The sequence below is a fragment of the Ranitomeya variabilis genome, chromosome 5 (genome assembly GCF_051348905.1).
Source record: "Ranitomeya variabilis isolate aRanVar5 chromosome 5, aRanVar5.hap1, whole genome shotgun sequence".
Lineage (NCBI taxonomy): Eukaryota > Metazoa > Chordata > Amphibia > Anura > Dendrobatidae > Ranitomeya > Ranitomeya variabilis.
Window position 1 is genome coordinate 338,226,512 of NC_135236.1, and position 25,324 is coordinate 338,251,835.

General features: G+C 41.1%; 1 protein-coding gene across 4 annotated transcripts in view; it reads left to right on the forward strand.

The window, feature by feature from the left end:
- PRKAR2B (protein kinase cAMP-dependent type II regulatory subunit beta) overlaps window positions 1-25,324 on the forward strand; it is a 157,719-nt gene that overhangs the window by 124,635 nt on the left and 7,760 nt on the right. For 2 of the 4 annotated variants that reach the window (XR_013215745.1, XR_013215746.1), the window contains exons 3-11: window positions 3,687-3,739; window positions 3,930-4,013; window positions 6,816-6,922; window positions 10,465-10,618; window positions 17,054-17,155; window positions 17,247-17,321; window positions 17,647-17,712; window positions 22,262-22,400; window positions 22,680-22,868. Coding sequence is in view for 2 of the 4 variants with exons in the window: in XM_077264779.1 (XP_077120894.1) it covers window positions 3,687-3,739; window positions 3,930-4,013; window positions 6,816-6,922; window positions 10,465-10,618; window positions 17,054-17,155; window positions 17,247-17,321; window positions 17,647-17,712; window positions 22,262-22,400; window positions 22,680-22,813 (914 nt within the window). In the remaining 2 variants the exon portion in view is untranslated. Of the gene's footprint in view, window positions 1-3,686; window positions 3,740-3,929; window positions 4,014-6,815; window positions 6,923-10,464; window positions 10,619-17,053; window positions 17,156-17,246; window positions 17,322-17,646; window positions 17,713-22,261; window positions 22,401-22,679; window positions 24,811-25,324 lie in introns of those variants that run through there. The other 2 variants (XM_077264779.1, XM_077264780.1) reach the window with 1 other exon arrangement.

Below are 25,324 nucleotides of genomic sequence, written 5' to 3' on the forward strand. Positions count from 1 at the left end.
TTGGAAGGACACAGATCTGATCCAGTGACGATCTCTGAACCATGGATATGTTTGGAGAAAGCCAGGTATGGGACCCGCTGGTCGCCTGGTTCCATGGAGATGGTCTGATAAGCCAGGTGGTGGCTCTCGTGTCAACTGGCTTTGGACCTTGTATGGACTCTATGGACCATTCTTGGTCATCTCCCTATGCTTGTCATTACCCCTTCTCTGTGCGTTCATCCACAGATGGAGTAGTGACCCTGGGAGCTCGGACATCATGTCAACTGGCTTTGGACCTTGTATGGACTCTATGGACAGTTCTTGGTCATCTCCCTATGCTTGTCGTTACCCCTTCTCTGTGCGTTCATCCACAGATGGAGTAGCGACCCTGGGAGCTCTGACATCATGTCATACTGGAAATACGTGGAGACGCAGTGATATTTTATATGCGCCCATGTAACCAAACAATTCCAGTCATGGTGGGATTGTTCTGTTTGCTATTGTGTGTTGTGGTTCAATAAAGTATTGCCACACTGTTTTACCTTAACCCTCTGTTGTCTGTGTAGTGTATTGCCCACGGGGAGATAGAGCGGGCGTTCAGTGGTATGAGCCGTGGTCCATGCAGTCTTGCTAAAGACAGCCAGGCCAGCGGACGAGAGCACCCACTGACCCCGTTTCTCCACACTACTCAACAAAAATAAAATGTAAAAGTTAATAAAAACAATGAAAGCAAGGGGAGGCCAATGGGAGACACAAAATAATAAAAATAAAAAAGCAATGCAAAGCATAGTCACAAGATGGCATACTACTAACAAGATGTGATGGTAATATGTATAAGCACAAATAGATAAACAAAATTAATTACAATGCAACAGTATGAGTTAAATATAAGAGATTCGGTTCAATGTAATGCATGAAAGCAAAATCAATAGTGAAAAGATAAAGATGCATTATAATCAGACACACCCCAAAAATAATAATAATAGTTATAATAATTTTTATTTATATAGTGCCAACATATTCCGCAGCACTTTACAATTAAGGGGGACATGATCAAAAGTGATGGCACCTTTGAATTTCTTCAAGAAAATTAAATATTTCTCCCAGAAAATTATTGCAATTACACGTTTTGTTATACACTTTTTTTCCTTTGTATGTATTAGAACACCACAACAAAGCAGTGAAAAAAAGGCAAATTGACACATTTTTAGGGTTTTGTGTGAAATTATGTCCAAGCAAAATTGTTGGCACCCTCAACTTAATATTTGGCTGCAGTCCCTTTGGAATAAATAACTGCAATCAATTGCTTCCTATAACCATCATCAAGCTTCTTACACCTCTTATCTGGAATTTTGGACCGCTCTTCTTTTGCAAACTGCTCCAGATCTCTCATATATGAAGGATGCCTTCTACCAACAGCAGTTATTCAATGGGATTTAGATCCAGACTCATTGCTGGCCACGTCAGAGCTCTGCAGTGCTTTGCTTTCATCCATTTCTGGGGACTTTTTGAAGTATATTTGAGGCCATTGTCCTGCTGGAACACCCATGACCTGGGACGCAAACCCAGCTTTCTGACACTGGGCGCTACATCTTCAAATTTCATGATACCTTGTGAAGGCACCTAATGCTAGAGGCAGCATAACAACCCCAAACCCAAAATTATGTGCTTTATCAAGCAGCTCAATCTTGGTCTCATCTGTCCATAAGACGTTTTCTCAGAAGGATTTTTGTTTGCTCACGTACATTTTGACACCCTGCAGTCTAGCTTTATGTATCTGTGTAAGCCGTGGGGTCGTCTTGGGTCTCCTGCCATATTGTTTTGTTTTATTCACATGTCGATGGATAGTTTGCACTGGCACTGACACACCCTAATCCTGCAGGAAAGCTTGAATTTCTTTGGAACTTTATTGCGGCTGCTTATCCACCATCCCGCCTATCCTGCGTTACAACTTTTCAGTATTTTTTCTCTGCCATCCACATCCAGGGAGATTAGCTATAGTTGTAAAGTTCTTGATTATGTTGTGCATCGTGGGTATAGGAACATCAAGATCTCTGGAGATGGACTTGTAACCTTCAGTTTGTTGATATTTTTCAACAATTTTGGTGCTAAAGTCCTAAGACAGTTCTCTTTTCCTCTTTCGGTTCTCAATGCTTAGTGTAGTACACAAGGACACACAATGCAAAGACTGAGTCTACTCCTTTTTATCTGGTTTCAGATATGATTTTCATATTGCCCACACCTGTTACTTGCCATAGGTGAGTTTGAATGAGCATCACATGCTTGAAACATAGCTGTTTACCCACAATTTTGAAAAGGTGTCAACAATTTAGTCTTGCCCATTTTGGGGTTTTTGTGTGAAATTATGTCCAATTTGCTTTTCTTTTTTTCTATTTTCTTCTGTTGTTCCAGTACTGACAAGGGAAATAAACATGTGTATAACAAAAAATGCGGAATTGCAATAATTTCTGAGAGAAACATTTTATTTTTTAGAACAATTTCAAGGGTGCCAACACTTCAAGCCATGAATGTAGTTGAACAGTTATAGGAGAAGTGAAAGCTCTGTTCCCAAGCTTATAATCTAATAGAAATGTGTCACCACATCTGCCTCAACCTCAGACCCTGACAATGTTTCAACCTTACTTCATCTGAGGGTTCACAATGAGCTCCTCCAAATCCTCCTGAAAAGCATTTCCTGATTTTTACTGAGTTTCTGCTACAACAACACAGCAAAAAGACTCATTGTTCACATACAGTCTCATTGATAACAATTTTGTGTGTTGGGGAATGGAAGGGACCTGATACTCTGGCACATGTTGGTGCTTAGAAAGAGGTTTATGTATATGACCTATTATAGGCTGATGTGATGCCAGAGAGCGGTAGTAAGTGACATCAGAGAGTGATTGTACAAGGAGATAGTACAGAACACTGATCACTAGATAGAGCCCCTTCATGTTGCGCTGCATGTCTGCCACCAGTGACATGGGGTGGTGGTGCTGGTAGCAATCAATAGATGACTCTGGACACAAGAAGTTTCTGGCCAAACACCGGAAGTGTCAGACAATATACAGTACTTAGTGCTTGGTGCTGTTTTATACACAGTGCATTTCTGAAGCTAGTATTCTTCTTTTCTTCTGGACTGCCCTGTGTTTTCATTGGCAACTCATTATTGTTTTCTATGTTATTCTAGCAGTATCCTCAGCTACATATTGCTACATTGCAATGTTAGCAGATGGATGTGGTCAAAAGTGCTGACAGATTTCCTTTAAAAGCAGATTCATGACAGAGTCACTCTTACAGGAGTAACTGGGTAATCTCAAACTATATCCATTGTAATTTATGTATTGTATAAACTATAGTATAGACAGCACATCGCCGTCACAAACAATTAGGAGTTAGTACATACTATCATATATTTGCAACAAAAAGGCATTGTCCATTCTATATATTATTTCTCACTTCAAAACCATATATATGGTAGTGTTGTTATGGGTGGAAGAAATTCTCCTATTTACATATCCTCATACTGTTCGTAGTATTTTGTCAAAACGAAAGAATTATTTATGGAAAACAGTAAAAAAAAATATTCAAATGACTAAAAACCTTTTACATTTCTGTGCCGCCTTTTAATGTAGCCAGATGCTACAGAACGTGGGGGAATATGGAACTTTACGGTAATTTCTTCGGGTCCTTTTTTTGTATTATAGTGTGTGCAGAAGCCTATAATCCAGATGAAGAAGATGATGAAACAGAAAAAAGGGTAAAGTCCCCAGCATTATTTGTGTTTATTAGAAATAATTTACTTGCATATATTTAACGCTTGCTCAGTTGGGAGTATGAGAAAATGCCATTGCAGTTGTAGATGAAGCTCTTGGGCTAAAGTCGGTACTGCTGATATGTCTATTGGTCAAAAACCAATTGATTTTTACATATATTTACTGTTTATTTAGATTATCAACCCAAAAACAGATGATCAGCGACACAGATTGCAGGAAGCCTGCATAGACATCCTCCTGTTTAAGAGCTTGGATCAAGTAAGTATATTTATTCTCAAATAAATTGGACATAAAGCGGCTTTATCATGCAACCTAATTTTAAATGTCTCTTCATGTATGGAGAAACACAAAGGTAATGCTATTGTCCTGGTGATTGGGGTGTAACAAAATGTGTTCCAATACTCGCTGCTGTGGTCAAATGGTGAGAGTCCGAGATGTCTTCTTAATACAGATACAAAAGAAGTGATACTTCCATTGAAGTCTTTTACAAAACCACATTATGGCTCCATGTTGTACAAAACTACTACAGTATATGGCTCTTATACAGGTGCCTATGAATCTTTACCTGCATTTCCATATGTCATTTTCATACAATATTGTTTTGTCTGATTTTGTAAAATACCAACAGAAGAAAATCATGGTACTCTTATTTAGATGCCTTACATATGGAGGTTTTCCACCCATCGTTGCATCTACGGAATAACGCCATACATACAGCATTGAGAAGCATGGCTTGATGACAAATAGAGCCATAAGGCTGGTTCAAGGCTGTATACTATTGTTAACCAGGTACTCCTCTGTAAATTTAGGCATGCAAAATGTACCTTTAAAGAATAAATTAAGGTCTCAGTCTAACTTAATTTGGTAATGCAGAGTCATGGTTTTACAATTGGCGGAGAGTCATCCTATTACAGTGTTAAACCAAACAGTTTTTCTGTTTATCAGTCAAAAGAACGCTAGTTTAGCAACAAACTGTTTCCTCCCTGCGCCATATATTGTAGGCTTTTTAGTCCAGGAGAGGTGTCTTATCAGGACAGGGACCCAACTATAAGGTACGCATTGACTTTGCAGTTGGGCTCATATACCGTATTTTTTGGTCTAGAAGATGCACCAGACCATAAGACGCACCCCAAATTTTCAGAAGGAAAATAGGGAAAAATAATGTGTCAACTGGGGTCCGGCTTACAGTCCGAATTCAGCTTACCAGGGAAGGGATCAGCACAGGTGGAGGAGTGGTCACAGGGGTCGGTCAGTGGTTCAGGCTGGTGCAGTGGCCTCCGGGAAGTCCCATGCCAGGCTGGTGCGGTGGCGGTACTCTGTGCTGTGGCGGTGCTCTGTGTTGCGGTGGTGCTCTGTGCTGTGGTGGTGCTCTGTGTTGCGGCGGTGCTCTGTGCGGTGGCGGTGCTCTGTGTGGTGGCTGTGCTCTGTGGGGTGGCTGTGCTCTGTGGGGGCTGTGCTTTGTGGGGTGGCGGTGCTCTGTGTTGCGGTGGTGCTCTGTGTTTGGAGGGCTGTGCTTTGTGGGGTGGCGGTGCTCTGTGTTGCGGTGGTGCTCTGTGGGCAGCTGTGCTCTGTGGGGCAGCTGTGCTCTGGGGGTAAGTAGCGCTCTGTGCTAGGGCGTCAGCGCTCTGTGCTGGGGCGGCAGCGGGGCTCTGTGCTGCGTGGGGGGCTCCACCTGCATTTCGTCAAAGCCCGGAGGCCCCCACAGCTCCGTTGCTGCGATGCGGTGGCCTCCGGGAAAATGGCCGCCTGGGATTTCTTTTTTCTCCTGGTGGTGTCCTATGCACCTTGTACTCCCTGGTCTCGTCTTCCACAAAGCTAAAGGAAGAAACAGAATGTTAATGTGGAAGAATCAAACCAACGGAACTTTTAAAATAAACCTTTATATAGTAAGTGCCATTAAATAATATTTGAAACCACTTTTAGTTCTGTTGGACAACCCCTTTATTGTATCGATTAGGGAGGTCTGTCATTGCCGTGCCCCACTTACCACTGACTATAAGATGCAGGGTCTTTTTACCAAGATTTTTTTTTTTTGCTAGAAACTATGTTTCGTATTTTCCGGCGTATAAGACGACTGGGCATATAAAACGACCCCCCAACTTTTCCAGTTAAAATATAAAATCTTCTTAAAAGTCTGGGGTCTTCTTATATGCCATGTGTCGTCTTATAGGGCGGATGACTAATGTGCCTTTTGGGGGGAGTGAGTGGTCCCAATGATGAAGAGAGGGGGCGTCTCACAGGAAAGTGTGAGTGAAGTATCCCCCTATTACCTCATTGTGGCAGCGTGAGGTCTCTGTGCTGGGGAGCGGCGGCGGTTCCTATTTGTGCCGCGTTGGTGCTCTGTGCTGTGGGGCAGCGGATCTTCATGCCGCGTCAGGGCTCCGCCGGCATTTCCTCAAAGCCCGGAGGCACCGACAGCTCCATTGCTGCGATGCGATGGCCTCCGGGAAAATGGCCGCTGGGGGCGGCACATGCTCTGATTCACATCTCGTCCCGAGATCTCGGGAGACGAGATCTGAATCTGAGCATGTGCCGCCCCCAGCGGCCATTTTCCCGGAGGCCAGCACATCGCAGCAATGGAGCTGCTTGTGCCTCCGGGCTTTGAGGAAATGCCGGCGGAGCCCCGACGCTGCACGAAGATCCGGCACCCCACAGCACAGAGCACCCATGCGGCACAAAGAGGAGCTGCCGCCGCCGCTCACCAGCCCAGAAACCCCACGCTGCCACAATGAGGTAATAGGGGGATACTCCACTCACAATTTCCTGTGAGACGCCCCCACTCTTCGTCATCGGGACCACTCCCTCCCACCCACCATATGCACATTGGTCTGCACCTGGCGTATAAGACGACCCCCGACTTTTAAGAAGATTTTCAGGGGTTAAAAGGTTGTCTTATATGCCGGAAAATACGGTAGTCTAAAAAATATAGTCCTAAACTGAAATATAGGTAAAAATGATGTTCTAAATTTAAGTCAGATTGCATGGTGTGTACCATATGAATATTTCCTTGTTGTTGCACTGTATAGGTTTTTGATTTGTTTATTTGTATTTATTTTTTAGGAACAGATGTCTCAAGTTTTAGATGCAATGTTCGAGAAGTTGGTCAAATGCGGAGACCACATAATTGATCAAGGTGATGACGGGGACAACTTTTATGTTATTGACAGGTACAACGTTCTTAACACTTCAGGAAAGGATCTGAGTATTAATACTGATGCTGTCACTCCAAACATACATGTATATGCATAGAGAAAAGCTGCAGTTGCATATGCTTCTTAGTAGCAGAGTATTATTTATATATACACTACAGTACTGTGAAAAAGTTTTAGGCAAGTGTGGAAAAATGCCGCAATGTTAGAATATCCTAAAAAATAGAAATGTTGATAGTTAATTTTTATAAATTAACAAAATGTAAAGTGAATGAATAAAAGAGAAATCTAAATCAAAGCAATAATTGATGTGACCTCCCTTTGGCTTCATATCAGCATCAATTCTTCTAGATACAGTTGTACACAGTTTTTGAAGGAACTCAGTGGGGAGGTTGTTCCAAACATCTTGGAGAACTAAACACAGATATTCTCTACAACCCCTGGCAAAAATTATGGAATCACTGGCCTTGGAGGATGTTTATTCAGTTGTTTAATTTCAGCTTGGCAGGTTGGAGCCTTGTCATGGACCATTTTCTTCAACTTCCATCAAAGATTTTCAATTGGACTGAGATCCGGACTATTTGCAGGCCATGACATTGACCTTATGTGTCTTTTTTTAAGGAACGTTTTCACAGTTTTTTCTCTATGGCAGGATGCATTATCATCTTAAAAATATGATTTCATCATCCCCAAACATCCTTTCAATTGATGGGATAAGAAAAGTGTCCAAAATATCAACATAAACTTGTGCATGTATTGAAGATGTAATGACAGCCATCTCCCCAGTGCCTTTACCTGACATGCAGCCCCATATCATCAATGACTGTGGAAATTTGCATGTTCTCTTCAGCAGTCATCTTTATAAATCTCATTGGAACGGCACCAAACAAAAGTTCCAGCATCATCACCTTGCCCAATGCAGATTCGTGATTCATCACTGAATATGACTTTCATCCAGTCATCCACAGTCCACGATTGCTTTTCCTTAGCCCATTGTAACCTTGTTTTTTTCTGTTTAGGTGTTAATGATGGCTTTCGTTTAGCTTTTCTGTATGTAAATCCCATTTCCTTTAGACAGTTTCTTACAGTTTGGTCACAGACGTTGACTCCAGTTTCCACCCATTCGTTCCTCATTTGTTTTGTTGTGCATTTCCTGTTTTGGAGACATATTGCTTTAAGTTTCCGATCTTGATGCTTTGATGTCTTCCTTGGTCTATCAGTATTTTTGCCATTAACAACCTTCCCATGTTGTTTGTATTTGGTCCAGATTTTAGATACAGCTGACTGTGAACAACCAACATCTTTTGCAACATTGCGTGATGATTTACCCTCTTTGAAGAGTTTGATAATCCTCTCCTTTGTTTCAATTGACATCTCTCCTGTTGGAGCCATGATTCATGTCAGTCCACTTGGTTCAACAGCTCTCCAAGGTGTGATCACTCTTTTTTAGATGCAGACTAGCGAGCAGATCTAATTTGATGCAGGTGTTAGTTTTGGGAATTAAAATTTACAGGGTGATTCCCTAGGTTTTTCCCTCATAATTGAGTGACTCCATAATTTTTATCCTGTGCTTGGTTAAAAAAAAGTAACCATTACTGACTACCACATTTTTTTGTTCTTGATTTCTTTTACTGTTTCTTAAAGCCAGAAAGTTGCCATTTTAAACAATTGAATGAACATCCTCCAAGGCCAGTAATTTTTGCCAGGGGTTGTAGATGTAGGCTTGCACAAATCCTTCTGCTTCTTCATGTAATCCCAGAAGGACTTGATGATGTTGAAATACTTGATGATGTTGAGATAAGGGCCATTTCACTTCCAGAACTCCTTGTTCTTCTTTATACCTAATGACATTGGCTGTATGTTTGGAGATGTTGTCCTTGCAGAATACAATTTGAGACAATCAGATGACTCCCTGATGGTATTGCATGAGGGATAAGCAACTACCTGTATTTCTCAGCTTTGAGGACATCATTAATCCTGACCAAATCCCCAACTGTCTTTGCTAAAATGTGGCTCTGAACTTGAAGGAAACTCTAACATGCTTTTCTGGTCCCTGCAGACACTGTTGTACTGCTCTTGGGCCGTTGTTGAACAAACTTGCTTCTGTTCCCACCAATAAAGGTGGGCGAACGTACCAAACACCTACTGTTCGGGCATGAATACCGAACACGGACTTCACCAGGAAGTCCATGTTACTGTTCGAGTCTGGCCTCCTGAACACTTGGGGGTTGTCACGCTGTCATGTGCACACATAAAAACAGTAAAATCATTACCGCCAGTTAGACAGCCGCGGTTCCCACACTATCAAATGACAGTGTGAGTGCGCAGCTTTGATCAGAGGTATAAAGTTTTTTTTATGACATCTTATTCGAAAAATCCACAGGCCTTTTATATAGAGTTGGTCCTCCATTTTCAGTTAAAACAGCCTGCACTCATCTGGGAATGCTTTCTACCTACAAGATATTGGAGTGTGTCTGTTTGCATTTGCAGCCACTCATCCAGAAGAGCATTTTGCCCATTCATCCAGAAGAACATTGATGTTGGGTGAGAGGGCCTTGACGACAATTCAATGAACTCTTTAGAAAGACCCATTCTTTCACAAAGATTAGTAAAAGCAAACTGCACGGGTAGACGCTGGATTTTAAGCGTTAGTGGCAATGGGACTAAATGAAAAGACTGAATTCAGTAATTAAGAGGAGCATCCCAATACTTTTGTTCATAAAAATGATATTCCATTTTGAGTATATTGTTTGACAAAAACTAACCTACATTATATAGGTTAATGTAACATTTTAATGTAAATGCACTTTTTCATAATAAAGTATTTTAAATGAATTCAAAATAAATTAAATGGCAAGTCAAAAATGAGTTAGCAAAATCTTAAAGGGGTTGTCTGGCCTTAGGCTACAAGTCTGCAGTTACTCTGTGTAACTAGACTTGTGAATCCTCACAGTGTGCTCTTCATGCTGTCAGGATTCTCCAAAGCCTGCGGTGGGCACGTGACCGCAAGTATGCAATTTGCATACATGCAGTCATGTGCAGACTAGACATGCGTGACCTCGTTCAATGCAAGTGTATTGACCAAGGCCAGACACGTCTAGTCGGAATGTGGCTGTATGTATGCAAATTGGAAAATAGTCACAGAGCAGTGTGTGTGCTGTGAGTATTCACAAGTTTGCAGTTACATTGAGTGACTGCAGACTTGTACTCCAAGGCCGGACAACCCCTTTAAAGTACAATGACCTCGGACTCAGGGCATTGAAGTCACCCATTTATACACTGATAGTTCTAAAGTAGCAGATGGTGGCATTGTGTTCTACTTCCTTTATCAACTATGGTAATGGATCTGTCGTGGCGATTATTGTACTTATAGGAAGATATATTACGTCCCTCTGCCACCTGCACTGTCAGTAAGATGGCGTGTATTTGACATAAGCACAGTCTGTCAGAAACTTTGAGAAATTATTGTTAAAATTATTTGGTTTTGCAAAACCACCACAATGCAAGAGTGTACTGTAAGATGTTATTAGTGTGACTAACAGTGAGTTGTATTTTTACAGGGGGACGTATGACATTTATGTAAAGGTAGATGGTGTGGGAAAATGCGTTGGTTGCTATGACAACCGAGGAAGTTTTGGGGAGCTGGCATTGATGTACAACACACCTAGAGCTGCTACAATTGTTGCTACATCTGTTGGATCAATATGGTGTCTGGTGAGTACCGCTTCCAAAAGTACATAGAAGGCTATTTTCACTTCAGAAGAAGAAAATAAATCATCTAAAATGTACTTTTTGTCCATAAAAAGTAATTGATTTAACACTTTACTATACTGTCCATTTTGAGGCCGCATTGATTATAGCAGTCTACAGTCCCAATTTTTAAAGGTGAATTCCTGCACAAAACACTCTCAAAGGTCACAAAATGTTGGCGTAACATGAGATTGCGCAAAACTGTTGGAACTTTTGGGATTCTCACCCCAGTTTTGGCTATCTCTGCCAACGTGGGAGAAGCTGGGGCACGGCAAAGTCCGCCTGACAAATTCATGGAAAGTTGTGGTGTAACTTACCCCAGAAACGTTACTCCAGTTGCTCAGACTGAAGCCGCACACCAAATATGCCGAATTAGCACGCCCACCAGCGTGGCAGACACAACGCCAGTCCTAATCAGTCGGGCCCTACAGTCCTAAATATATATGAGGAATTATGCCTGAAAAGGGTCGTGTGCGTTTTATCCAGCCTTACTTTACAGCACAATATAAACTTGGCCTGACCCCAGTTTTACATCTAACGCACACTAGGAAATGCAACCCACCGTATCTGTAAATGTCTACAAGGACGTGATATTATTAAGTACACCGGTTTTATTTTAATCAGAACCTCTTTAACATGAGGCCTCTCTCAACCGGCAGTGAAATGATCACAGCCTTTTTCATCATACATTTCCTTACATTACTAGGTCAGTTCGCTCAGTGTAAGGCTGGTTTCACACATCCTTGATCTGCAGTCTGAGCAAGGATTGGCTGCAGGTCTCCTGACCCAAACTCAGCTGTCTCATAGGCATAGGTTTGGGTCAGGAGATCTGGTCAAGTCCATGCATCAGGCCCCGAAACACGAAAGGTCATGCTACATATGTCAAAGGGAATGGTATGAAAATGGGGGACAAAACCAAGGGGGAGGATTATTTTTGGAAAGGATGAAGTAGAGTATGTGAGGCTCTAGTGGGGATTGACGGGGGAGCGGTGGCCTGGACAGAGTTGAACACAGAGTATAATGTTGGGGCAAAGGGAGAGTTTCTATCTGACAGAAAAACAACTGACTAAAGGAAGGGGGAATAGAAGGCAGACCCCCCCCAGGGGTCCAGGAGCAAAATAAACATTAAATAAAAAGGGGAATTATAGGAACCTTTTTGCTATTCAGTTTAAACTGGGATTTGATGTGGAGGCAATTGTGACTTACCAGATGAGGCCATATGGAGAATTGAGGGGAGTTCCAAAGGCCCAAGGAGAGATGTCAACATGTCTAGTAGGAATAAGAAATGTTAGGCTAACCAATCGATTTCCGTGTTCAGACCTTCGGGAACTAGAATTAGAAGTGCATGGATTCAGAAAGTTTCTCAGTTTTTCTATAATTGGATGTGATTACCTCTCCGTCTAGGTCTTGGTACCTGTTCCAAGACCTGAAATTGCAGTTGTGAAAGTAGTTGATGATAAGAAATGTTTTGCCTGTCCTTGAGTGAGTGGCTTTACTGGCTTTGATTACATTAGAGCAGGATGCACAGTTGAGGCCAGGAAATGTATCTGTCCTTCTAGAATTAAGGAACAGTTGGGTCGGTAATGTCTGTGTGCTGCCAATGTGGAAAATAGCCGTAGGCACTACTATAAATTGTGGTGCTCAAGTAGGTGCCCAAACCGTACAGTATTATAGATAAACTTGGCACACACGTAGTAAGATGCAAGTGAGGATTTAATAGAAGGAGAGTACATACAGTATGACGTTTCGGTCATAGATCAGACCTTCATCAATGTACCTCTCAATGAGCATTTCATAGTTATTTGGGTCAATAGGGGATTTAATCCCACTTCAGATCAGGGTCAGTTCAGAAAAGAGGCCGTATATGGCGCAAGTGCAGCGATTTCCGGACGCGGTATCCACCGCTAGTCCTGTGAATTTCTGGGACATATCTCTGAGTTGGGTTGGAAGGGCGTTTTTTTGTCAGGCACTATGCGAACCATTCTATGATATTGTGATTTGTAAAGCCTGTTCTTGGTTGATTTGGGGTGGCAGCTTGTGTAGTGTAGTAAGCTGTTGCAGTCTGTTGGTTTCAAGTAGAGGCCTATGGAGAGGTGGCCTTCTGGGTTTTTATGTACCATTGTGTCAAGAAAAGCAATTTGTGTTGTGTTATGGTATGTATTTTGGGCCTAATAGAATTAAGAGAGGTTAAAATGGTTTCAAGAGAAGCTTGAGTGCCGTTCCATATACAGAAAATGTCATCTATATATGTATGCCAACTGATGGCATGGTGAAGAAACTGGCCTTATGTACTGTAACTTTTCTCTCCCTCCTCTTCTGTATGCTATACTGTGTGTACTCAGATAGAAGCTGCAGTGTTTTTGTATATGCAGTGTGTTGTAAAAAGTAATTTACATGGTTTTCCAGTGCATGTGAGCTTGTGGTCGGCAGCAGAGTACACTCTTACACACCTGCCCCTGTGTAACACTTGAATAACCAACCAGGAGCAGAAGTAACTCTGATCTAGACTATTCCTGCTCCTAGGTGTTATGGTCAATAGCAATCATGGCACCAGAAAGTTTGAGGAATTCCAGGAGTTACTGCCTTACAATTGTGTTGAACCTTATAAACTTAGATAGTTGCCATGGCTATTGACCACAGCATCTAAAGGGTTATAAGACTATGAAATAGCAATGACAGCAGAAGGCTGGAGCTCACTCACCACCAATTTTTCACACTTACCGCATGAATCTCTGTGATTACCATGATGGCTGCAGATAGCTCCAAGAACCTTTGGAGGCTGTCACTGCTGCCAATTGTTGGCCAGTCAAGTATTAGGGAAGGTTCCTGTAATCCTGCCCATGTCTTAGTCTGTGCTTCATACATGCACGTCATGATACCCCAGCAGGTGAAAAGGAACGATTTGTCAGTACACATGACGTGATAAGAGTATCTACTATCCCGCAAGGGTCGCTGTGTAATGCTGTGAGTATTCTGAACAACCTAGAATTTTAAAACCAGCTTTATAAAATGATATTTTTGTTGGACGTATAATATGTTTTGAACTTTGATCATTCACCTATAGATTGCCTATTCACAATGTCAACAGCTGGATTTGTTGTGGAATCTATTTTGCTATGTATCAAAAAATCCAATAGAAAATCTATTGGGGTTACCTTGTAATGATGTTTATTACATCGGCTGCATTTATGCAGGAAATTTCTGAACCAATTAGATGAATAATGAATTATAATTTGCCATCAACTAGAATATAATATGCAGCATTTGGCAGCATGGGTATAAAGCATCTCAAAATGAGGGGTTTTATTAGTGTAATCACTGTGTGTGTGTGTATGTATGTGTGTGTGTACTATATATATATATATATATATATATATATATATATATATATATGTTTATTTATATACTGCCATATTTTACATGCAAGTTGAATCATAGTGGTATACGTACTGTAAATATACAGTACCTCTTATGATAACTTTTTACAACCATTTTTGATCATCATTCATAAACAGCAGTGTTGTCATTTGTCTTTTCCTACATTTACATTGAATTGTGAGGTGATAATGAATACATTGTTAGGATTAGTGTTGCATGTAAATGACATCTTCCAATACACACAGAATGTTGTTCGGGAATAGTATTAGGACGATTATTGAATGCCCCCTGGTGGTGGTTGTGTGTAACATTACATTGTCACATGAGGTTAAAAAAATAAATACAAGGTCTCATGCACACAGCAAAGCATGGATGCAGCACTCCACAATATTTCTATCTCACAGATGTCTTGTAAAATAAACTCTGCCTACCTGTGTAAAAAAATCAGTTATCATAACCATATCGCCCAAAGGGGCAAAATAAACTTATCTAAGACTGTGGATAAAACTCAGCTTTTATTGTATTCTATTTATATAATTAGTTCTAGCCTTCTACACCTGGCTCTACATAACACACAGAAATCCATCTGACATCTTTTCTTACCTATCCACATCCTGTTTTAAGATAACAGCACCTCCTCTGTGTATGAGGATAACAGCACCTCCCGTGTGTATGAGGATAACGGCACCTCCCCTGTGTATGAGGATAACGGCACCTCCCCTGTGTATGAGAATAAAGGCACCTCCCTTGTGTGTGAGGATAACGGCACCTCCCGTGTGTATGAGGATAACGGCACCTCCCCTGTGTATGAGGATAGCGGCACCTCCCGTGTGTATGAGGATAACGGCACCTCCCCTGTATATGAGGATAACGGCACCTCCCCTGTGTATGAGGATAAGGGCACCTCCCCTGTGTATGAGGATAACGGCACCTCCCCTGTGTATGAGGATAACGGCACCTCCCCTGTGTATGAGGATAACGGCACCTCCCTTGTTTATGAGGATAACGGAACCTCCCCTTTGTATGAAGATAACGGCACCTCCCCTGTGTATGAGGATAGCGGCACCTCTCCTGTGTATGAGGATAACGGCACCTCCCTTGTGTATGAGGATAACGGCACCTCCCGTCTGTATGAGGATAACGGCACTTCCCGTGTGTATGAGGATAACGGCACCTCCCCTGTATATGAGGATAACAGCACCTCCCTTGTGTATGAAGATAACGGCACCTCCCGTGTATGAGGATAACGGCACCTCCCTTGTGTATGAGGATAACGGCACCTCCTCTTTGTATGAAGATAATGGCACCTCCCGTGTGTATGAGGATAACGGCACCTCCTCTGTGTATAAGGATAACGGCACCTCCCGTGTGTATGAGGATAACGACACCTCCCCTGTGTATGATAACGGCACTTCCCGTGTGTGAGGATAACGACACCTCCCCTGTGTATGAAGATAACAGCACCTCCCCTGTGTATAAAGATAACGGCACCTCTCCTGTATATGAGGATAATGGCACCTCCCCTGTGTATGAGGATAACAGATAGTGGTAAAATTTCTTCGATATGACTTGCATTTATTTGTGTAAAAAAATGAAAATTTGGCAAAAATTTTGAAAATTTTGCAATTTTCAAACTTTGAAAATTTATAACCTTAAATGAGAGAGATATGTCACACAAAATACTTAATGAATAACATTTCCCACATGTCTACTTTACATCAGCACAATTTCTGAAGCAATTTTTTTTTTCTTTAGGAAGTTATAAGGGTTAAAAGTTTGCCAGCAATTTCACATTTACAAAAAATTTACTTTGGAACCAAAGTTTTTTATTTCAACAAGGGTATCAGGAGAAAATGGATCACAAAGTTTGAGCGCATGGCAGGGCTCAAAAGGGAGGGAGCACCGTTTGACTTCTTAAGCCCAAAATTGGCTGGATGATGTACTTAAACAGTGGAAACCCCCCAATTCTAATTCCAACCTTAACATAGTCCTAACCCCAACACACTCCTAATCTTAATCCCAACCATAACCCCAACACCACCCTAACCCCAACACCACCCTAACCCCAACACCACCCTATCCCCAACACCACCCTAACCCCAACACCATAACCCCAACCCTAACCCAAGTCTAACCCTAGCTCCAACCCTAACCCTAGCTCCAAACCTAACCCTAATGAAAAATGCAAATAAATATATTTTTTATTTTATTATTTTTACCTAACTAAGGGGGTGATAAAGGGGGGTTTGATTTAATATTTTGTTTTTATTTTAATCACCGTGATAGGGTCTATCACAGTGATCAAAATTAACCAATGGGAAAAATCTCCTATAGTTGCTGGGTGCTGGCTGGCCAGCAGATCTCGGCGGGTGCACTAAGCATGCGCCTGCCATTTTCTTCCCAGAGGAAGACACCGGGAGGAGCTCAGAAGACCCCATTTCTCTCTCCTCTGGTATGCTAGATCATATCAGAGGAGAGAGAAATTAATGGGAAATCAGACTTTTTTTTTGCGGCCGCGTTATTCGGTGAATAACGGCAATCGCAACACAGGGAACGGTAAAAACCGACCTGAATCCTGTTCTCCGGAGTCTCGGCTACCCCCGGTAGCCGAGACTCCAAAGATTTTACGACCCTGGGGGACGCTATACCCTTATTTCTCAGCGCTGTTAAAAAGCAGGAATAAATACCTTTAACTGCCACCATTAAAAGGCATATCGGCGGTCGTTATTGGGTTAAAAGCAAGTCTCACACAGCTGTCAAACAGTGAGACAGCGGAGAGCTCCACATAAGTTTCTCTTTTATTGGCACTATATTTGCCAAAAATGTTTTAGTTTTCATAATTATATATAGTATATTGGAGAAAACTTTTATATTGTAGTCTCCTTTTAGATAATGATTTTTTTCCAGGTGACAGGTCTCCTTTAGCTTATTTCTTAGTAAGCCAGCTTTCCCTATATTGTCATACAGATGTAATATTTAAGACTAAATCAATCGTCTTTATTTTCCTATTTTGAATTGAAGGACAGAGTAACTTTCCGAAGAATTATTGTGAAAAACAATGCTAAGAAGAGAAGAACGTATGAAAACTTCATTGAATCCCTACCATTCTTGAAGTCTTTAGAAGTAAGTTTTTGGGGCAGAAAAAGAAAATCTGTCTGTAGAGTGACCTTACAACAATTATATTTGTTTTTTTTTTTACTTACGGTATGTTCAGTTGTCAGAACGTTTAAAGGTGGTAGATGTCATAGACACCAAAGCCTACAGTGACGGAGAACAAATTATTGCTCAGGTATTTAACATTTTATTATCAGAATCAGATCTTATTACATAAGTGTCCGTTTCAAAGCAAAACCAGCTCACTTTGCTGTAACACAGTGGTAGAACGTCTTACTATGCATATTTGGGGATTTTATCATCGAGGCTAGCCCGCCATCAGTCACTGTGATGGGGGTGAGATGGGGACAGCTTCCTCTTGAATACACTGGACTCAGAAATATGTGGCATGTGTATTTTTTCAGTTCTTCTAGTAGTCAAAACGGCGCAACATTTTTTGTTAATGATTGATGATGTTTCTGCCAGAAGTTTGATCAACAGTGCATTATATTTTTCCACAGGGTGATGGAGCAGACAGTTTTTTTATTGTCGAGACTGGTGAAGTGAAAATAACAATGAAAAGCAAGGTATTGTTGATATGGCTTTCATGCATTTCTGTTAAAAACAAATCCAGTGAGTTACTAGTTTCCTATTGTTATCTGTGAATTTTACAGTAAAATGTAATATTTTAAATGAACATCCATACATATTGTATATAGAACTACTAGCGCAAACATATTATCGCATCTGGCAGTTTCCTTATCGCCCATGGTGTTCTATCGAGAGTGGTCGATCATGCATGGCAGACTTATGGGGAGGACAGGCTCTTCAGGGTCAATGACTGGCCCCACTGAGTGCTTCAAAGATTAATGACATACCATAGCTACTCGAATTGCCATATATTTTATAGCATATAGTAGAAAATTCCTATAGAGAATTTTAATGTTTGGAGCCATATTTTACTAAATATTAATTAATAAAATAGCCATTTTTAATATGATCTCATTCCAATCACTTTGCTTAAGTGTAGCGGTCACCTAAATGAAGATAAGGTCTAATAAGAGATTTGAAACTAAAGTACATGTGTTTCTTTAGGATCTGTCAGAAGATTACAGATTGCAGTTTCTGCAGTTTGTGAATAGCATTCTGCTATGGTTGCTGAACCGGAGGGAGACATAATAGGGCAGGACACAGTGGTTACATAGCTGTAATATGTGGTTTGAAGTGTAAAGACAATAAGATGGAAAGGTTGGATGAGTTCACATTTGCAATGTTAAAAGAATTATACACTAATCCAGAGGCAAGGCGTGTCAACATTTCTGAGTTCTAGTCATCTACATGTCTTGAAAAAAAGAGAGAAAGACATTGGGGCAGAATTATTCATACTATTCTTAAGTTAGACAATTAAAAGGAGAATAGATGCGTTCATGTTGGATGATACATTTTGTGCATCGAGTAAAATAAATCACCTTTTCCATGAAATCACACTCCAAAAAGTGTCTACATAAAACTTGACAAACGTTGTGTATGACATATACTGCAGAATTCTGGCTCAATATAAATAGTAAATCTTTCCATTGTTCTCCAGTGATCTATTGTGGTTAAAGGGGTTGTCTCCTACTAGGACAACCACTTCTGAATTACTGTTTCCCTATACTCCCTCCCTTTGTTTCTCTATAACACCTATACTCGCCTCTGGTGCCAGTGCTGTTCCAGCAGTGTCTGCACTGGCTCTCCCAGGGCTCGCATGACATTGTTATGTCACGTGATCCCTACAACCACTCAGCGTCCACTTCACTCTCTCCTCCTTTGGACGTAATTTAGATCCAGAAGAAGTGAGAGCAGCAACAGTTCTGACTTCTTCTAGATGTCAATTAAGTCTGAATGAGAGGTTCAGTGAAACGGCCACTGATTGGCCACAGGGATTGCTTGACATAACGATGTGACACGAGCCATGAGAGAGCCAGTGCTGACACAGCTGGAACAGCACCAGTGCCGGAGGTGAGAGTAGGTGTTATTATGTTACTGGGGAAACATAGTGATTGAGAAGGGATTGTCCAAGTAGTGGACAACCCCTTTTAGAAACATTTTTTTAAGCTGATCTTGAGGTTCTTAGTATATACTTTTTATTAAATCGTATAAGCTTTCTTTAAGGGCCAACTTACAGTGTAGGACAGTAATGTCACCTCCGCACCCACAAGAGGGGTAGCCCAGCAGTTCAGCTGTACCCATGAGGTCTGTCCGGTAAAATTATTCCTGCTCTATGGCAATGTATTTCATACTATGCAAAATAGGGCTGCGATAAGTAAAATGGAAAGGACCTTACCCAGCTCTAAAGCCGTGAAATCCACCATATACTATAAGGAAAATTAGTTATAGTGCTTCCTTCCATTCTGCTCTCATAATATGGGGGTCCCAGGTATTGTCATTTAAAGCTCAAAATGTGCACACAGCTCATACTGCCTTATATTGCTACTGTGAGTCACTGATTACAATGTCTTGTATTTTCCGTGGGAGGTAGAGTTTAAAAATACATTCTAAAGTCTGCACCTCCCATATGCCTCTGTGTCACCTCGTTCTCATGGTAAAGGGCTATTGTTCGAAGTGCACAGAAGGAAGTCGCATCAGAATGAAACATGAATGTTTGTTTTCCTCATATATTTTTGTGTATGTTGAGAGACCATCTTCGTTTTTGCTATATTTTAATCTTATAAAATGCATTCTGATACCTTCAACGATATATTAGACCATTGGGCTCGAATATTTTGGAACAAACAACTATAGGAACCTTCGTTCCCAAATTTCAATTAATTGGCAAACTCTTGTTGAATGAAAAAAATGCTTGTTCTTCTTTATTATCCAGCTGCAAAATCATACTTTCACAGCAGCAATTTGGGCTGTGTAAACAGGACATATACTGCCAAGAACATTGGTATTCTATAGTCTCAGAACAATTGTATTAGCAATCGTTCTGTGCGCACAAAAGTTGTCGACCCGATTAAAAAGGAAATTAATGGAATGCTGGTTATCTTTTATGCAGCTGATCGATGGTCATTTGTAGTTCGCGAGATGAGTGTGCTCGTTACTTGAGATTTCCGAGCATGCTCGGGTGTTCTCTGAGTATCATGGGCGTGCTCGTAGATTATGTCCCCACAGCTGCATGATTTGCGGCTGTTGGACAACCTGAACACGTGCAGGGGTTGCCTGTTTGTTAGGGAATCCCCACATGTATTCAGGCTGTCTAGCAGCCGCAGATCATGCAGCTGTGGGGACACAATCTACGAGCACGCCCAAGATACTCGGAGAACACCCAAGCGTGCTCGGAAATCTTGAGTAACGAGTACACTCGCTCATCACTAATGATAACACTGGTCAACAGCATTTTTGGTGCCAAAGATATTTCATCGAATTTAGGGTATTTTTGGGGTGCTGATTCTGAATATGTCATCAGTTTTGCCAGATTGGCTCAAGTTTTTGAGATTTTTGGTATCTTATTTATAGCACTTGTTGGTAAATGCGACGCATCATCTCATTAATTTCTTTGGATTAGTACTTGAACTGAGCAGTTCTCAATATAGTTTTGTGTTAATTGGTGTTCTAAAAGTTTGTTCATAGCTTGATTTTTGCACTAACTTTATGTTGTTGTCTGTTTTCCAGTGAAAAGCATGAACTCATCAAGAAGAAGTTGTCTTAACGATCCAGACTCATTCTGTTACATTTGTGGTGAATACACACTGCCAAAACATAGAAGAAACATAACAGACTTCGTAAAAAAAAGTGTATTTTGCCTATTTTGGGGTTATGCTTGGGGACCAAGACAAGTTTTGGGCACCACACATAGTGTGCAAAGCATGTATCGAATTATTACGAAAATGGAGCAAAGGACAAAGAAAAAGCTTCAAATTTGGTGTTCCAATGGTGTGGAGAGAGCCAAAAAATCATCATGATGACTGTTATTTATGGTAAACACAGGTACAGGCACATCTTCACAATGAGGGACAGGCCTTCTTGCAGATTCCATGTTACTCCCATTTTCGTTTCTTATGCTTATTGAATCCTTGCACTTGCACTGCACAGAAATAACAGTCATCATGATGATTTTTTGGCTCTCTCCACACCATTGGAACACCAAATTTGAAGCTTTTTCTTTGTCCTTTGCTCCATTTTCGTAATAATTCGATACATGCTTTGCACACTATGTGTGGTGCCCAAAACTTGTCTTGGTCCCCAAGCATAACCCCAAAATAGGCAAAATACACTTTTTTTACGAAGTCTGTTATGTTTCTTCTATGTTTTGGCAGTGTGTATTCACCACAAATGTAACAGAATGAGTCTGGATCGTTAAGACAACTTCTTCTTGATGAGTTCATGCTTTTCACTGGAAAACAGACAACAACATAAAGTTAGTGCAAAAATCAAGCTATGAACAAACTTTTAGAACACTAATTAACACAAAACTATATTGAGAACTGCTCAGTTCAAGTACTAATCCAAAGAAATTAATGAGATGATGCGTCGCATTTACCAACAAGTGCTATAAATAAGATACCAAAAATGTCAAAAACTTGAGCCAATCTGGCAAAACTGATAGCATATTCAGAATCAGCACCCCAAAAATACCCCAAATTCATTAAAATATTTTGGACACCAGAAAAAAAAATTTTTTTTGTTGACCTGTGTAATCCTTCTTTGGTCATCTTAGATGATCTTTTTGTAAAATAATGATTAATATTGACTGTTTCTTGTGTTTGCCATCCTAGTCCTACTGAAGAAATGTACCGTAAGTGGAATACTCACCTTGAAGGGGCAGAGACTTTACTTACGAGCTTGTCTGCTCCTTTTTCTAGCTGATTCTAGACATGAAAAAGAAAATGAGGCAGTACTCCAACAAACTGCAAAAAATTGTACCTTTAATTAGCCACACGGACTAATAAGAGGTCTATTTTTGTACAGTTTGTTGGAGTGCTGTATCCTTTTCTTTTTCCATATCGTGCTGGATGACTTGGGTTTATATCCAAGAGACCTTGCAACCATAACTAAATATGTTGGTGCGGTTTCATTGTATTTTCTACATGGATATAGATATTACATATATTTTTTATATCTTTGGAGTCTTTAATCCTTTTTCTTTTTTAGAGTAAAGCAGATGTAGAACAGAACGAAGCAGTAGAAATTGCTCGGTATTCCAGGGGCCAGTATTTTGGAGAACTTGCCTTGGTGACCAACAAACCCCGAGCTGCCTCTGCATACGCTGTTGGAAGTGTAAAATGCCTAGGTAACTTATATTATTATCTTCTCCCCGTGTTTGTGTGGGTTTCCTCAGGATTCTCCGGTTCCTCCCATACTGATGGGGAATGTAGATTGTTAGCCCCAATGGGGACAGTTATGATGATGTCTGTAAAGCGCTGTGGAATATGATAGTACTATATAAGCAAAGCATTATAATGTCTAGACAGAAAGAGAAACTTTTTTATATATTAAACTAAATAATAGATTTGCCTTGCGACAAAGTACTACTGAAAAATGAGCCACCGTGTCTTTTCCTCTCTCGCAGCCATGGACGTGCAAGCTTTTGAAAGGCTCTTGGGACCCTGTATGGAGATAATGAAAAGGAACATTGCAAATTATGAAGAACAGCTGGTTGCACTGTTCGGAACAAACATGGACATAACTGACCCAAGCTCCTGAGTAACAAAAACGGCATTGGAGAAGATGGCAAGAGAAGAATAATAGCACAGTTGTGGTCAGTCCACAGAGAATTGGTCTGTTTTTTGTGTAGATGCCAAGCATATTCTGTGATTTACTTTCTTCTTTTTTTTTTTTAAACGTAAGCCCCTTAGTGGCAGAAGAGCTTGCAATCCATGACTGCTTTGCAATAGCTTGCTGATCACACTTAACGATGTGATATTTTAATTATTTTTTTAAGTTATTAAGCAGGTTTCTCTGTGAGGAGAGTTGTGATTTTATAGAAAATAGACTTCATTTGCAATTCTTCCTAAGTAAACAGTTATTCTTCAAAAACTCAGTATACTGATATAGATGGATCAGTGCTGTATCTTCTCCAAGCTGTAGATGCTAAGCTTAAGGATCAAACACATCTGCTACTCGTAGGGTAATCATACGTAATGGCTTCCCTCCCACAAGGACCTCGGCAGTTCTAGACATCGGGTAGGCTTAGCATGGTTTTGTGCACAGCCTCATTTAGAATGGAAGTAAATGAAACCGTAAGCATGCCATCCCACCGAGTTTTTATAGAGCGTGACTGTACTCTGCTTGATTTTTACATTGTTTATTTCCAGGACAGGATTAGTTTTTATAAGGGACTAATATGGCATCAACACCACAAAGAATAAACACAAAACTGATATTAGCATCCAAGACATGAAAACAACTACACATACAAAGAGCAAAAAGAGAGTTGTATCCACAGTGATATGTATCAATGACACAGACAGGCATAAAGGGAATATCAGCTCCCCCAATAAAAGTGTTGCAATTAAGGGTCCTGTGCGCCATTATGTCCAAGGTATAAAGTCCTAAAAAGAATAGTAGCTCAGACTTGATATTATCTCTTCGGTATTAAATCCATAATTACATCATAAGACTGAAAACAGAGTATATGTATGTGTGTCAGACAGGGTCCATGCTATGATTAAGGGCTCTGTCCTACGTGGAAGCAGGCTCCTTTATGATGTCATTGGGTTTAGCTCTGATGCCATGTAAAAAATTCATTGACCTCCTACAATTGAGGATTTAGGGGTCCACTCATTGTTATTATTTATTATTATAGCGCCATTTATTCCATGGCACTTTACATGTGAAAAAGAGTATACATAATAAAAAAAACATGTACAATAATCTTGAAAAAAAAAAAACGGGTTACGACTGATACAGGAGGAGAGAGGACCCTGCCCGCGAGGGCTCACAATCTACAAGGGATGGGTGAGGATACAGTAGGTGAGGGGAGAGCTGGTCTTATAGCGGTATGGGGGGGGGGACAAGGGCTACCGTAGGGTCACCCATCAAATTATTTTCACCACAATTCTGGAATAAAGCTGTTTCAAAAGTTGCAAACATTTAGCGATTTTTTCCATTTTTATGACAGTGCTGGCCACCTCAGGTGACTTTTTGAGAAGTGGATGGCGCGTATAACGAGAAAGGGTGTGCTCTAGCAGGAACAACACGTTAATCATAAAGTATGCAGAATAAATGACAAAAATATACTGCGGTTTCCGAGTGCTGAACGTTTCTTGTAGTTTTGCATGGCAGCTGAAAGATGTGCCAAATTTATTAAGATATGCACGCCTCTTAACAAACTTGGTGCATCTTACTCCAGCATACTCGTCATCAAGGCAGACATAAAAAACGCTAATCATGATGAATCGGAGCCAAAGTCAATAAAACTCACATGTGGAAGAAATTGCCACCTACTGTATCTGTAATACAAGGACGTGCTATCAGTCCCAGTGGGTTTTGATCTTTAAATAGCTTAGTATTTTCGTGTCTATAGGCCCCGTCTCACATAGCGATTTACCAACGATCACGACCAGCGATACGACCTGGCCGTGATCGTTGGTAAGTCGCTGTGTGGTCGCTGGGGAGCTGTCACACAGACAGCTCTCTCCAGCGACCAACGATCAGGGGAACGACTTCGGCATCGTTGAAACTGTCTTCAACGATGCCGAAGTCCCCCTGCAGCACCCGGGTAACCAGGGTAAACATCGGGTTACTAAGCGCAGGGCCGCGCTTAGTAACCCGATGTTTACCCTGGTTACCAAAAAAAAACAAACAGTACATACTCACCATCTGATGTCAGTCAGGTCCCTTGCCGTCTGCTTCCTGCTCTGACTGAGCCGCCGTACAGTGAGAGCAGAGCGCAGCGGTAACGTCACTGCTGTGCTGTGCTCTCACTGTACGGCGGCACTCAGTCAGAGCAGGAAGCAGACGGCAAGGGACCTGACGGACATCAGATGGTGAGTATGTACTGTTTTTTTTTTTTTACATTTACGCTGGTAACCAGGGTAAACATCGGGTTACTAAGCGCGGCCCTGCGCTTAGTAACCCGATGTTTACCCTGGTTACCAGTGAAGACATCGCTGGATCGGTGTCACACACACCGATTCAGCGATGTCAGCAGGACCTCAACGACCAAAAAAAGGTCCAGGCCATTCCGACACGACCAGCGATCTCACAGCAGGG